General features: G+C 43.0%; 1 protein-coding gene across 5 annotated transcripts in view; it reads left to right on the top strand.

Moving 5' to 3' along the window:
• Window positions 1–46: 46 nt before the first annotated feature.
• The window catches only part of LOC109864805 (protein transport protein Sec24B-like), a 33,334-nt gene continuing 20,834 nt past the window's right edge, over window positions 47–12,546 (top strand). Inside the window, exons 1-5 of one of the 5 annotated variants that reach the window (XM_031798442.1) lie at window positions 57–298; window positions 419–529; window positions 1,227–1,898; window positions 2,038–2,196; window positions 11,010–11,123. In XM_031798442.1, the coding sequence (XP_031654302.1) occupies window positions 436–529; window positions 1,227–1,898; window positions 2,038–2,196; window positions 11,010–11,123 (1,039 nt within the window). In that variant the 5' untranslated portion in view covers window positions 57–298; window positions 419–435. Of the gene's footprint in view, window positions 530–1,226; window positions 1,899–2,037; window positions 2,197–11,009; window positions 11,124–12,043; window positions 12,150–12,546 lie in introns of those variants that run through there. The other 4 variants (XM_031798443.1, XM_031798441.1, XM_031798444.1 and 1 more) reach the window with 4 other exon arrangements.

The raw sequence follows: 12,546 nt of genomic DNA on the forward strand, positions 1-12,546 counted from the left end.
AAGTTAAACATTAAAATGTTCAGTGAGGTGTTCTCTCAGTTGTGTCTGTAAGTAGCCAGCAAGCTAGACAACTTTAGGCAGTTAGCATGGGTGCTTGATTGCGGTTGTGAGGTCAAAACTCTCGGATCAATCCCAATTCTCCGCAGAGCGTCCAGTGTGCTCTGAAAATACGAACAGACATTTTAACAGCGCACTGAATTTACGCACTCTGACACACTGGAGACAATTTACGAACGCGCCCGAAATCGCCTCAATTGGGATGAACCTCATCGTAGCTAGACAACAAGCCGAACAGGAGGTAGCTACGGCAGGGGGTTCACAAAAACACCAGACGAACACCTAGCTAATGGGAATAGTACTGCTCTTGGTGACAGCCTTTCATGTGTCTTTGTCACCCTGTGCCTTTCTGTTGATAAAGGACAGTGGGACCAAGAGATGTCTGCGCCGGGTTTTACGAGCCTGAAAACCTCTCTCGGTCACAGCTTGAATTCAACGCCGAATGGTGGAGCAGCACCCCCCTATCAGAATGGTAAAACAGGCCGTGGAGATTAAACTAGCCAGTGGTTGAAATAACTAGCTAACTAATGTGGCTGTGTGAAAGCCCTATTGCTTGGATATTTGTTGCGTTTGGTAATTAGCTTAGCTAGCTAACGTTAATTGCGTAAATTATGACGTTATTACTAAAACAGACAATTCCGATTTTAAAAGAGAAATCGAGAATTTCTACCTAGCTAACGTAAGCTAGTATCAATTCAAGTTTGCCACACTAGCCAGCTATCTTAAACAAGCAAGTTTATTTGTGCTAATATCTGTTATGTTCACAAATTGAATTGGTATTCTTTGTCTATTTCACTAATGCAGCCAGGATCCACCACGGGGTCCATTGTGGGAGGAATATTTGGCTAGTTAGCTACTGTAGCTAGATGGCTTACTTGGGCATTTTAAACCTGTCACTAGCTAGTAACGTTAGGGCGTCATCATTACACCGGCAGCTGGCCAGTCAGATCTAAAGTATTTTACTCTTGGGTTGCTGCTTTAGATGACTTTGACATGTTTGATCATTTCTATAGAATATTTATTATGTAACGTTAGCTAGTAATATATATGTAGATAATAGTTGATCACACTATTTGTGATAATTATATATCCTCCTTGTCAATAATCGGCATCAATGTTTAATTTACCCCAAACCCCTTTGTTCTAACATCAACTCTTATTCTCTTCAGGTCCAGGGGGGCAGACTTACCCATCCACATATCCTTTGACGGGGTACTATGGAGCCGGGCCTCAACAGCAGGGCAACCCAACCATTCCAGGCCAGTGTGCCCCTGCCCCCCCAAAAGCTCCAATCACGAACATTGATCACAGTGCTTACTGCCACCAGCAGCCGCTGCAGCCCACTGCTGCACCTACTGTAGCCCCCTCTGCATACGGAGCAACCCAAGGCTCTCACCCTCCCTCTCTGCCCTATGGCACCCCCACCACTCTTCCCACTTCCGCTACCCCTCCAAACTCCCAACATGCACCTTCATTCCAACAACCAGCCCCATACGCACAGACTGGGGCCTACTATGGACAGCAGCAGTACCCTACCTCCCAAACGCAACACCACCCCCAGCAGCCAAACTTGGTTTTGGCACCCCCCACCAGCCCAGGTGCTCCCCTGTATCCCATTGTCTCGTACCCCTCTGTTCCGGGAAGCAGCCAGTACGGTACATTGCGTTCCTCCCAGGCTCCCACCGGCCCAGCAGCTGTTCCCAACCTGATGGGCGCTCCCCTCCACCAGTACGCCCCAGGAAATGACACCAGTCACCCAGCATCTACTGCAGCGGTTCCCCCTGGGTATAGCATGGCTCCACCCGGCCAACCAGCCACAGTCAACGGCCAGGGTAATGCAGGTACAGTCAACTCCTTGTCACTGTTGAGAATGTCTGTACAGAATACGTTTTGAGACACTAGTCAATCCACTTTTCTTGTCAATTTGTGTATTTGATATATTTACCTCTGCCTTAATTGGTTTCTTCTCCCCGGTCCAAGACCCAGTCCTCCAGCATTATGACCAAAGTCACCAGGCACCCATGACACATGACCACTACAGAGGAGGAGTCAAACACAACACTGGGGGTGCTGACAGGGACATGCCACCTTTAGGAATCCCATCCACTTCAGTTAATTCCTCCCCAGGGCATCAGCAAGGTAAATGGAGAGGCTTTTAACCTATTGAATTAGCCTGGATCTCTCTCTATAGTATCTGTATAGGACATCTGCATTGACGACATCAATGGCAGGCCCATGTCGGCCATTTTAATGCACGTTTTATAGGATCCTGCATCGTTACATTTGTGTGGTTCTACGTCCACACCTTGATTTAAATGATTGATGAAGGCATCTGTTTTTCATCTTCATACTCTTTTTCTAGGCCTAGTCTAAATAAGTGAATTGAAGAGGGGCATTTCCATCGAAAATAACCGATGAGCACCAACTTAAGTTAATAGGTGCATAACAAATTGGGTGTCAAATGAAAGTTAAGAGTATGTTTTTCAGAAGTGAAGGCATAGATTCATTTTTAAAACCATTTTCAATCTTAATTGGGCATAAGCAAAGGCTTTGATTTCTGGATAAAAATATGTCAAATGTATCAGAAATGCATCAAAACACACTAATATTGATGTAAACACCCCTGCTAACTAATATCAGCAATTATATTTCGTTCTGGAGAAATTGTTTACCATCTGTAAGTTTAAGAAATATTACCTTGTGCCATGTAATTCCATTACCAAAAATCTGTTACGAAATTGGTAATGATGATACCATTGAAATCAGTAACGGAATTACTGCAATTTAATTGGCTACAATGGGAAATCATAATATTCACAAACCACAGTTGGGTCACCTGCTACTGGCCTCCCTTCCACTGCCATACTGTTATGTTCAGCTCATAACTGTTTTCTTTGTCTTTTTGTTGTCTGGTGGTCAAAGCAAGAGTGTTGAAATTGTCAGAGTCTGGACAACCCCTCCCTCTATCTCTTGCTCTCCAGTTAATGTCACCTCTCTCAGCTCTTACTGACACCTAGCCATGAGAACACTCTTTTTCCATTTACTTTAACCAGCATCCTCACACACTGAGCATTGACCGACACTGGACGCCCATGGACGTTGAAAAGTAGTTGCAATTTGGTCGGTCCACCCTGGCTTTGATGTTAACGTCCACGGACGGACCGTACTGGACCAAATCCTAACCTATCATAGACGTACAGTATCGGTCAAAAGGACACACCTACACATTCAAGGGTTTTTATTTTTTACTACATTGTAGAATAGTAGTGAAGACATCAAAACTATGAATCATGTAGTTAAAAAAAAAAAAGTGTTAAACAAATCAAAATATATTTTATATTTGAGATTCTTCAAAGTAGCCAGCTGTGCACACGCTTGGCATTCTCTCAACCAGCTTCGTGATGAATGCTTTTTGAAGGAGTTCCCAAATGCTGACCACTTGTTGGCTGCTTTTCCTTCACTTTGCGGTCCAACTAGAGCTATGGTGGTCACGAAATTTCGTCAGCTGGTGATTGTTAAGCAAATAACTGTCGGTCTCATGGTAGTAGACCGTTAATTAACATAAACCCATTTAGCATTTCCTGGCTTCCACGCACAGCCTACAAGCCATTTTAAAAAGTTGAATAAATCCATGTAATATAGCCTACACCTTCACAATAAATCCATGATTTATTTTAGACCGGTCTAAAGAAGCATGATATGAAGAAAATGTAGTCTATTTCAGAAGAATTGAATTGCATACCATCAGTTGTCCCTATGTGGATATGCTAAATGGCTGTGGGCTACACTAGTTCATTTAGCAGACAAGATTTGCTTATAATTCCGTGACATTATTTTATAGCATGAAGAATACAATTGAACAAAGTTGAATAAAATATAAATATATTCTCCAAACGATTTGAGGGAGTGCCCACATGCGGCTATTCTGTGAGGTTAACAAAGAAATAGGTATTCCTATATGCTTAATTTAGAGTTATTAACTTTAGTTGTTCTGCAAACGTTGGGCTGTATGTTTTTGATTTTTAATACATTGTAAGGCTGTACGGTGAAAAAAGTTGCTTGAAAGGCATGAGCTCCAATTATTATTTTTTTGCACAGGCTATACACGCTCCAATAGTCTCTCATTCACAATTTGACAAGCACTTGATAATGCATCGAATTTCACGGCGGCATCCCCTTTGTGTCCGTAATGCACCCTAAACAATCCATGCCTTTTGCAGTCCGGAGTGCTACGTTGTGCCCTTGTCCCTGAGTGTGCTGCGCAATCCGAAGCGCCTCTCACTCACATGGCTCTCCGTCACTTGATCAGGTCTTTCTCACAGGCTACAAGTGAAGACAGACACATCGCACGTCCTTATCCAATTTCGAGGTGTTTATTGAAGATATTGGAAGAACTGTCCACATTTACTTTTCGTCAACCAACAAGATGAGTAGTCCTAACAAACAGTAAAAGCACTAGCCTATGTCAATCTACTATCCCCCATAGTACAAAGTTACCCTATTCTGTGCGAGAGAGAAATATTCCAAACATAGTCTGGGACAGTTGTGGGATGTGATAGATCCCAAACTAATTCATCCACTAGCATCCCCAAACCTTTTTTTAATGTATTATGGCTAACGCAACAGATCAGAACGTTTAGCTTAAAATGTTTATAAACTATTTGGCTATTTCTCCACATTATAAGCGCAGAAATGTGCACATTAGTAGTAGGCTATAAATGCAAATGTTCCAATAGTGGAATACACCGTTATCAAAAGTGACCGCAAATGCAATTTATTATAAAGGTGCATTTTTATGGTGGAAATGATCTTCCCCAAACTCGAAAGTCAACGCGTTGATTATATATGCCAGTTAAGCTCAACATCCCTTGTAAAGTGGATTAATGTGTTTAACTTGAAGAAATTCTTTGGCCACTTTGTTGTGATCCAAACCGTATTAAAACACATAGGCCTATGGGCTAGGCTACATGAGATGTGCGACTGTGATTAGAAAAAGTAGCAAAAAAAAACGTTTTTTTTTTCTTATGAAGGGCATCATTCACAACTGATAAGTGACCGGCTATTATTGACAGGCTACTATTATCAGACTATTCTTGATTTTAATATTGTCTTTACATTTACTAAATAATGTGTGAAATTTGTTTTGATTTAGATTGGACCATTATCATGCACCTGTGTCAATTATCATGCACGTGGGCAGCGGGAAAAATACATACCTAATACACATGCACTTAAATAGCGAATGGAAGACACTTTTCCCCATGGTTTATTTTCATGCCAACCAAATTGGCTATACTGCGGTTGTAAATATAAGCAATGTGCTTAATATTAGGAAAGTTGAGAATTTAACATAGCAGGTCTAGCCTATAGAACGCTGATGGATCCTCGTCTTTTTATTAGCGGCCATCACTCCGTTTTCTCCCGCAATTGCATAGCCTATATAAATGTTGCGCAACATGAGCTCATGGGCTCTCATGAAGTGTATGATTAGATTTTCGAATATATTTGCATTGACTTCAGAGTGATTAGTGACAATAGAGTGCTGAGTACCAGACAGTTAGCAAGTTTGGTAGGCTACTAATGACCATCAGCAGCATCAGAGCTTGGAAAAGCCTAATTAGCGACTAAACAGTCATGTGGAATTTGACTGCTTTATGACTCGTGACTAGAGGTCGACCGATTAATCGGACGGGCTGATTTCAAGTTTTCATAACAACCGATTTGGCCGTTTAAAAACAAATATATATATACATTTTATTTTTTACAGACCCTTATTTAACTAGGCAAGTCAGTTAAGAACACATTCTTATTTTCAATGACGGCCTAGGAATGGTGGGTTAACTGCCTCGTTCAGGGGCAGAATGACAGATTTTCACCCTGTCAGCTCGGGGGATCCAATCTTGCAACCTTAGAGTTAACTCGTCCAACGCTATAACCATCTGCCTCTCATTGCACTCCACAAGGAGAGTGCCTGTTACGTGAATGCAGTAAGCAAGGGTAAGTTGCTAGCTAGCATTAAACTTACCTTATAAAAAACAATCAATCAATCATAATCACTAGTTAACTACAGGTGGTTGATGATATTACTAGTTTATCTAGTGTTTCCTGCGTTGCATATAATCTGACTGAGCATACAAGTATCTGACTGAGCGGTGGTAGGCAGTAGCAGGCTCGTAAGCATTCATTCAAACAGCACTTTAGTGCGTTTTGCCAGCAGCTCTTCGTTGTACTTCAAGCATTGCGCTGTTTATGACTTCAAGCCTATCAACTCCCGAGATGAGGCTGGTGTAACCGATGTGAAATGGCTAGCTAGTTAGCGGGGTGCGCACTAATAGCGTTTCAAACGTCACTCGCTCTGAGACTTGGAGTGGTTGTTCCCCTTGCTCTGCATGGGTAACGCTGCTTCGAGGGTGGCTGTCTCCGTGTTCCTGGTTCGAGCCCAGGGAGGAGCGAGGAGAGGGACAGAAGCTATACTGTTACACTGGCAATACGAAATTGCCTATAAGAAGATCCAATAGTCAAAGGTTAATGAAATACAAATGGTATAGAGGGAAATAGTCCTATAATTCCTATAATAACTACAACCTAAAACTTCTTACCTGGGAATATTGAAGACTCATGTTAAAAGGAACCACCAGCTTTCATATGTTCTCATGTTCTGAGCAAGGAACTTAAACGTTAGCATTCTTACATGTTTCTTACATTATACTCGTGACCGCCGGTGTGGCGGTAATATGGTGACCGCAACAGTCCTAGGTCCATCTCATCCCAAACTGTCTCAGTTGGGTCAAATCAAATACAATTTTATTGGTCACATACACATGGTTAGCAGATGTTAATGAGAGTGTAGCGAAGTGCTTGTGCTTCTAGTTCTGACCATGCAGAAATATCTAACAAGTAATCTAACAATTCCACAACAACTACCTAATACACAAGTGTAAAGGAATGAATAAGAATATGTACATATCTAATATTTGGATGAGCGATGGCTGAATGGCATAGGCAACATGTAGTAGATGGTATAGAGTACAGTATATACATATGAGATGAGTAATGTAGGGTATGTAAACATTATATAAAGTGGCATTGTTTGAAGTGACTATTGATACATTTATTACATCCAAATTTTAATTATTAAAGTGGGTAGAGATTTGAGTCAGTATGTTGGCAGCAGCCACTCAATGTTAGTGATGGCTGTTTAACAGTCTGATGGCCTTGAAATAGAAGCTGTTTTTCAGTCTCTCGGTCCCAGCTTTGATGCACCTGTACTGATTTCGCCTTTCGGATGATAGAGGGGTGAACAGGCAGTGGCTCGGGTGGTTTTTGTCCTTGATGATCTTTTTGGCCTTCCTGTGACATTGGGTGGTGTAGGTGTCCTGGAGGGTAGGTAGTTTGCCCCCGGTGATGTGTTGTGCAGACCTCACTGCCTTCTGGAGAGCCTTACGGTTGTGGACAGAGAAGTTGCCGTACCAGGCGGTGATAGAGCTCTCGATTGTGCATCTGTTAAAGTTTGAGTGTTTTTGGTGACAAGCCACATTTCTTCAGCCTCCTGAGGTTGAAGAGGTGCTGTTGTGCCTTCTTCACCACACTGTCTGTGTGGGTGGACCATTTCAGTTTGTCTGTGATGTGTATGCCGAGGAACTTAAAACTTACTACCCTCTCCACTACTGTTCCGTCGATAGGGGGGTGTTCCCTCTGCTGTTTCCTGAGGTCCACGATCATCTCCTTTGTTTTGTTGATGTTGAGTGTGCGGTTATTTTCCTGACACCACCCTCCGAGGACCCTCACCTCCTCCCTGTAGGCCGTCTCGTCGGTGTTGGTAATCAAGCCTAACACTGTTGTGTCGTCTGCAAACTTGATGATTGAGTTGGAGGCATGCATGACCACGCAGTCATGGGTGTACAGGAGAGGGCTGAGAATGCACCCTTGTGGGGCCCCAGTGTTGAGGATCAGCGGGGTGGAGATGTTGTTTCCTACCCTCTCCACCTGGGAGCAGCCCGTCAGAAAGTCCAGGACCCAGTTGCACAGGGTGGGGTTGAGACCCAGGGTCTCGAGCTTAATGGCTAGTTTGGAGGTTACTGTGGTGGTAAATTCTGAGCTTTAATCGATGAACAGTATTCTTACATAGGTATTCCTCTTGTCTAGATGGGTTAGGGCAGTGTGATTGCGTTTGCGTCGTCTGTGGACCTATTGGGGCGGTAAGTAAATTGGAGTGGGTCTAGGGTGTCAGGTAGGGTGGAGGTGATATGGTCCTTGAATAGTCTCTCAAAGCACTTCGTGATGACGGAAGTGATTGCTACGGGGCGATAGTCATTTAGCTCAGTTACCTTCGCTTTCTTGGGAACAGGAACAATGGTGGCCCTCTTGAAGCATGTGGGAACAGCAGACTGGGATAGGGATTGATTGAATATGTCCATAAACACACCAGCCATCTGGTCTGCACATGCTCTGAGGACGTGGCTAGAGATGCTGTCTGGCCCGGCAGTCTTGCGAGGGTTAACATGTTCAAATGTTTTACTCACGTTGGCTGCGGTGAAGGAGAGCCCGCCGGTTTTGGTAGCGGGCCGTGTCAGTGGCACTGTATTGTCCTCAAAGCAAGTTGAGGTCGGGTGATTGTGGAGGCCAGGTCATCTGATGCAGTACCATCACTCTCCTTCAGCCCTTACACAACCTGGAGTTGTTTTGGGTCATTGTCCTGTTGAAAAACAAATGATAGTCCCACTAAGCGCAAACCAGATGGGATGGCATATCGCTGTAGAATGCTGCTGTAGCCATGCTGGTTAAGTGTGCCTTGAATTCTAAATAAATCAGTGTCAGCAGCAAAGCACCATCACACCTCCTCCATGCTTCACGGTGGGAACCACACATGCAGAGGTCATCCGTTCACCGACTCTGCATCTCACAAAGACACAGCGGTTGGAACCAAAAATCTCAAATTTGGACTCATCCGACCAAAGGACAGATTTTCACCGGTCTAATGTCCATTGCTCGTTTCTTGGCCCAAGCAAGCCTTTTCTTATTTGTGTCCTTTAATAGTGGTTTCTTTGCAGCAATTCGACCATGAAGGCCTGAGTCATGCAGTCTCCGCTGAACACTTGATGTTGAGATGTGTCTGTTACTTGAACTCTGTGAAGCATTTATCTGTTCTGCAATTTCTGAGGCTGTTAACTAATAATTAACTTTTCCTCTTCAGCAGAGGTAACTCTGGGACTTCCTTTCCTGTGGTGGTCCTCATGAGAGCTAGTTTCATCTTAGCGCTTGATGGTTTTTGCGACTGGACTTGAAGAAGCATTCAAAGTTCTTGAAATGTTCCATATTGACAGAACTTCATGTCTGAAATTAATGATGGACTCTCTTTGCTTATTTGAGCTGTTCTTGCCATAATATGGACATAGTCTTTTACCAAATATGGCTTTCTTCTGTATTCCAACCCTACCTTGTCACAACTGATTGGCTCAAACGCATTAAGATGGAAAGAAATTCCACAAATTAACTTTAACAAGGCACACCTGTTAATTGAAATGCATTCCAGGTGACAGCTCATGAAGCTGGTTGAGAGAATGCCAGTAGTGTTCAAAGCTGTCATCAAGGCAAAGGGTGGCTACTTTGAAAAATATAAAATATATTTTGATTTGTTTAACACTTTTGGTTACTACATGATTCCATATGTGTTATTTCATCAGTATTATTCTACAATGTAGTCAGTAGTAAAAAATAAATAAAAAGCCTTGAATCAGTAGGTGTGTCAACTTTTGACAGGTACTGTATGTTTCACAAGTTTGGATAGTGCAATACATACAGTACAGTATATCGTACTGTAATCTGCTGTGCTTTTACTGTGCTGCGCAGTGCTGAAACCTGAGGAGAATGACATTCATATCCATGATTATACGTTTTTGTATAGTACAGATCAAGTACACGTGATGGAATTTTGTTACCGTAATTCCGTTACCGGGCGTAAACCTTCAGTTACTGTAGTTTAATACCACCCCATTCTTTCTGCAGACGTGTTTGAATCTTAATTCGGGGCAAATATTTTTTTGAAAATAGTGGAAAATACATTTTTAGAAAACATGGTCGCATTAAAAACTGAGGGAGATTTTACAGTTATTCTGCACAGTTCTTCCACTAAACTAGTTTTGGTAAAATGTTCAGTGGAAATTGTTAAAAGTTGTCTTTGTGTATAGTTTGTTCAACTTTGAAATAAATGTGATTTTAAAAAAAATTCTATAGTGAACGTGCCTACACTGGTATTGTGTGCTCAAGCCAACAGCTGGCAGATAGTGTTGGTATAGCCTACATGATGAGATTATTCTGGACAAAAGAGCCATTTATCAAATGGCAGCCAAGCATCGATCATTATGTCACCAGAATAAGACCCTCCATATTTATTGGAAAGGAACATCAAGCCTGTCACAGTGCACTTTCACCACCCTGTGAAGTTCATAATTTTTTTAATCTGTAGCCTATTAAACTGCATGTTTTCCAGAGTTGTGTTGTCCTCCCACTACCACGTCATCGCGTGACTCCAAGTTTAAATCTGATATGATGGTTGTATCAATATTTGTTCATAAGCGTTTCCATCACCATTTCTCGCATTATTCATTTTACTGACACAAAAAGATCCCACCTTGTCTTGTGTTTTGTCGACGTTTGGAAAGTTTACTGCCAAATTTGCTGTTTCCATCAGGCCTGTCGTGACACATTTTTAAACTTGTACTTTACTCGCATAAAAAGCTTGCATGAAAACCTGGTTTGTGTGGTAGAAGCTAGTGAGTAGGGATGTTTTTGCAGGAGAATCGCAACCATCCTCAACAACGTGCCCACCACACAGACACAGATTTCCTGGACTCAGTCCTTTGGCTCTGTCCTCACCCCCCCCCCCCCCCCCCCCCCCCCCCCCACATAGTTGATGGTTGTTCTGTTTTGTACCCTCTCCCACCCCCCCACAGGCATGCACTACGGATATTTAGCCAATAGTGGCGCTAGCTCTGCCAACGCCGCCGCCAACGTTGCCCCCTCGTCATCCAGCTCTGATGAGGAGGAGGAGGAGGATGAGGAAGCAGGTCTGCTTATAGCTTTTATTCCCAACCCAACTCCAATAACCATCAACTAACCTGACCCTCACATCAACCCATGCAGCACTTACTTTCCTTTCAACCCCAGGCACTTTGCATTCATACTCATGTCTCAAAGCCACCTCCGCCCATCTCTAGCAGCTTCTCTGCCCCCCTGTACTGCCCACTTGACGGCCTCCATGCATTCAACAGCTATGCCACATCTTCTCCCAGCATTATCACTGTGTACCCAATAGATAATGGATGTTAGTGATGAAAGCTCATTGTAACTGAAACCACAGTGAAGCATGTCAGTCAGAAAGGTGCTGATCATTTAACCTCTTCTTGATCAAGATAAGCCTTGATTAAGCTTAATTCGATTCATCAGTGAAATCATTTGAGTAAGGTGTAGTGTTTGAGAGCAAATGAGTTGTTTTAGTATCGGTTTAGTCTTCTTGACATGCAGGCTACGCACTCGTTCTTGTGCTGTCCAATCATGTCCTCTCAGCTCTCGCCCACTAACCATTTAGGTACGATTGCATTTCAATTACAGGCACTGATCCAACTGGTTTCTGAATTAAGAAGCGCATTTTTCTTCCCGTTGCAATTTCAGAATTTCATCCTCCTGAAAAACAATTGATTTTGCATGATTGGTTTTGCATTTAGATAAGGGGAAAAAAACACTTTTCTGTAGCTCCCTATCTGGGCCAGTTACTAGCCAACACTTTGTTTGGAACCTCTAATCTTAGCACCTAACATAGTTATGCTGATAACGATGTTATTATACTACATTTCCCATTTTGGTTATCAGCATGCACTGTACATGCGGTGTTTCAACAAGAAGGTGTTGATGAGTGTCCTAGGGGTGCTGGTGGGTCCCACCCTTGGGTTTTGTGTAATTGGCTAGAGGTTAACAGCTTTTTAAATATAGCAGGTCCCTTGTTGCTGTGGGCCAGCAGGCACTGGTCTCCGCCGGGAGAAGGGTAGAGGCCTAGGCATGTCAGCACTAGCTCTCGCTAGCACCTCCTGCTAAAGGTGTGCTCCTCCTCCCCATCTTACACTCCAAACGCTCTCTATCATTCCATCATTTTCATTGTCATTTTCAAGTTGCAGATGTTTGTCCTGTTTGATCAGGTCCCTTATCATTCTGTCTCTTTCTGTTGCTTGGCCAACATTTTTAGTTTATGCCTACCCTTTTGCTGTTTTGTGTTATGACATGAATTCATATGAGAACAAGGGCATGTCAATCATATCATCCTTGTGTCCCCAGCCAGCCAGTTTCACTAATATCCAGATCACTTAATCCAGTGGGGTGGCAGTCAGATTTAGCTGCCTGGGATAATTGGAGCTCATCCAATGAGCTCTTGGCCTGCGCAGGCAGTGCTATCTTGGTTCACTGTCACAGCCTTCCATTTGGCCCAATTTGATTAAT

This window comes from Oncorhynchus kisutch, linkage group LG19, assembly GCF_002021735.2.
Source record: "Oncorhynchus kisutch isolate 150728-3 linkage group LG19, Okis_V2, whole genome shotgun sequence".
Classification (NCBI taxonomy): domain Eukaryota; kingdom Metazoa; phylum Chordata; class Actinopteri; order Salmoniformes; family Salmonidae; genus Oncorhynchus; species Oncorhynchus kisutch.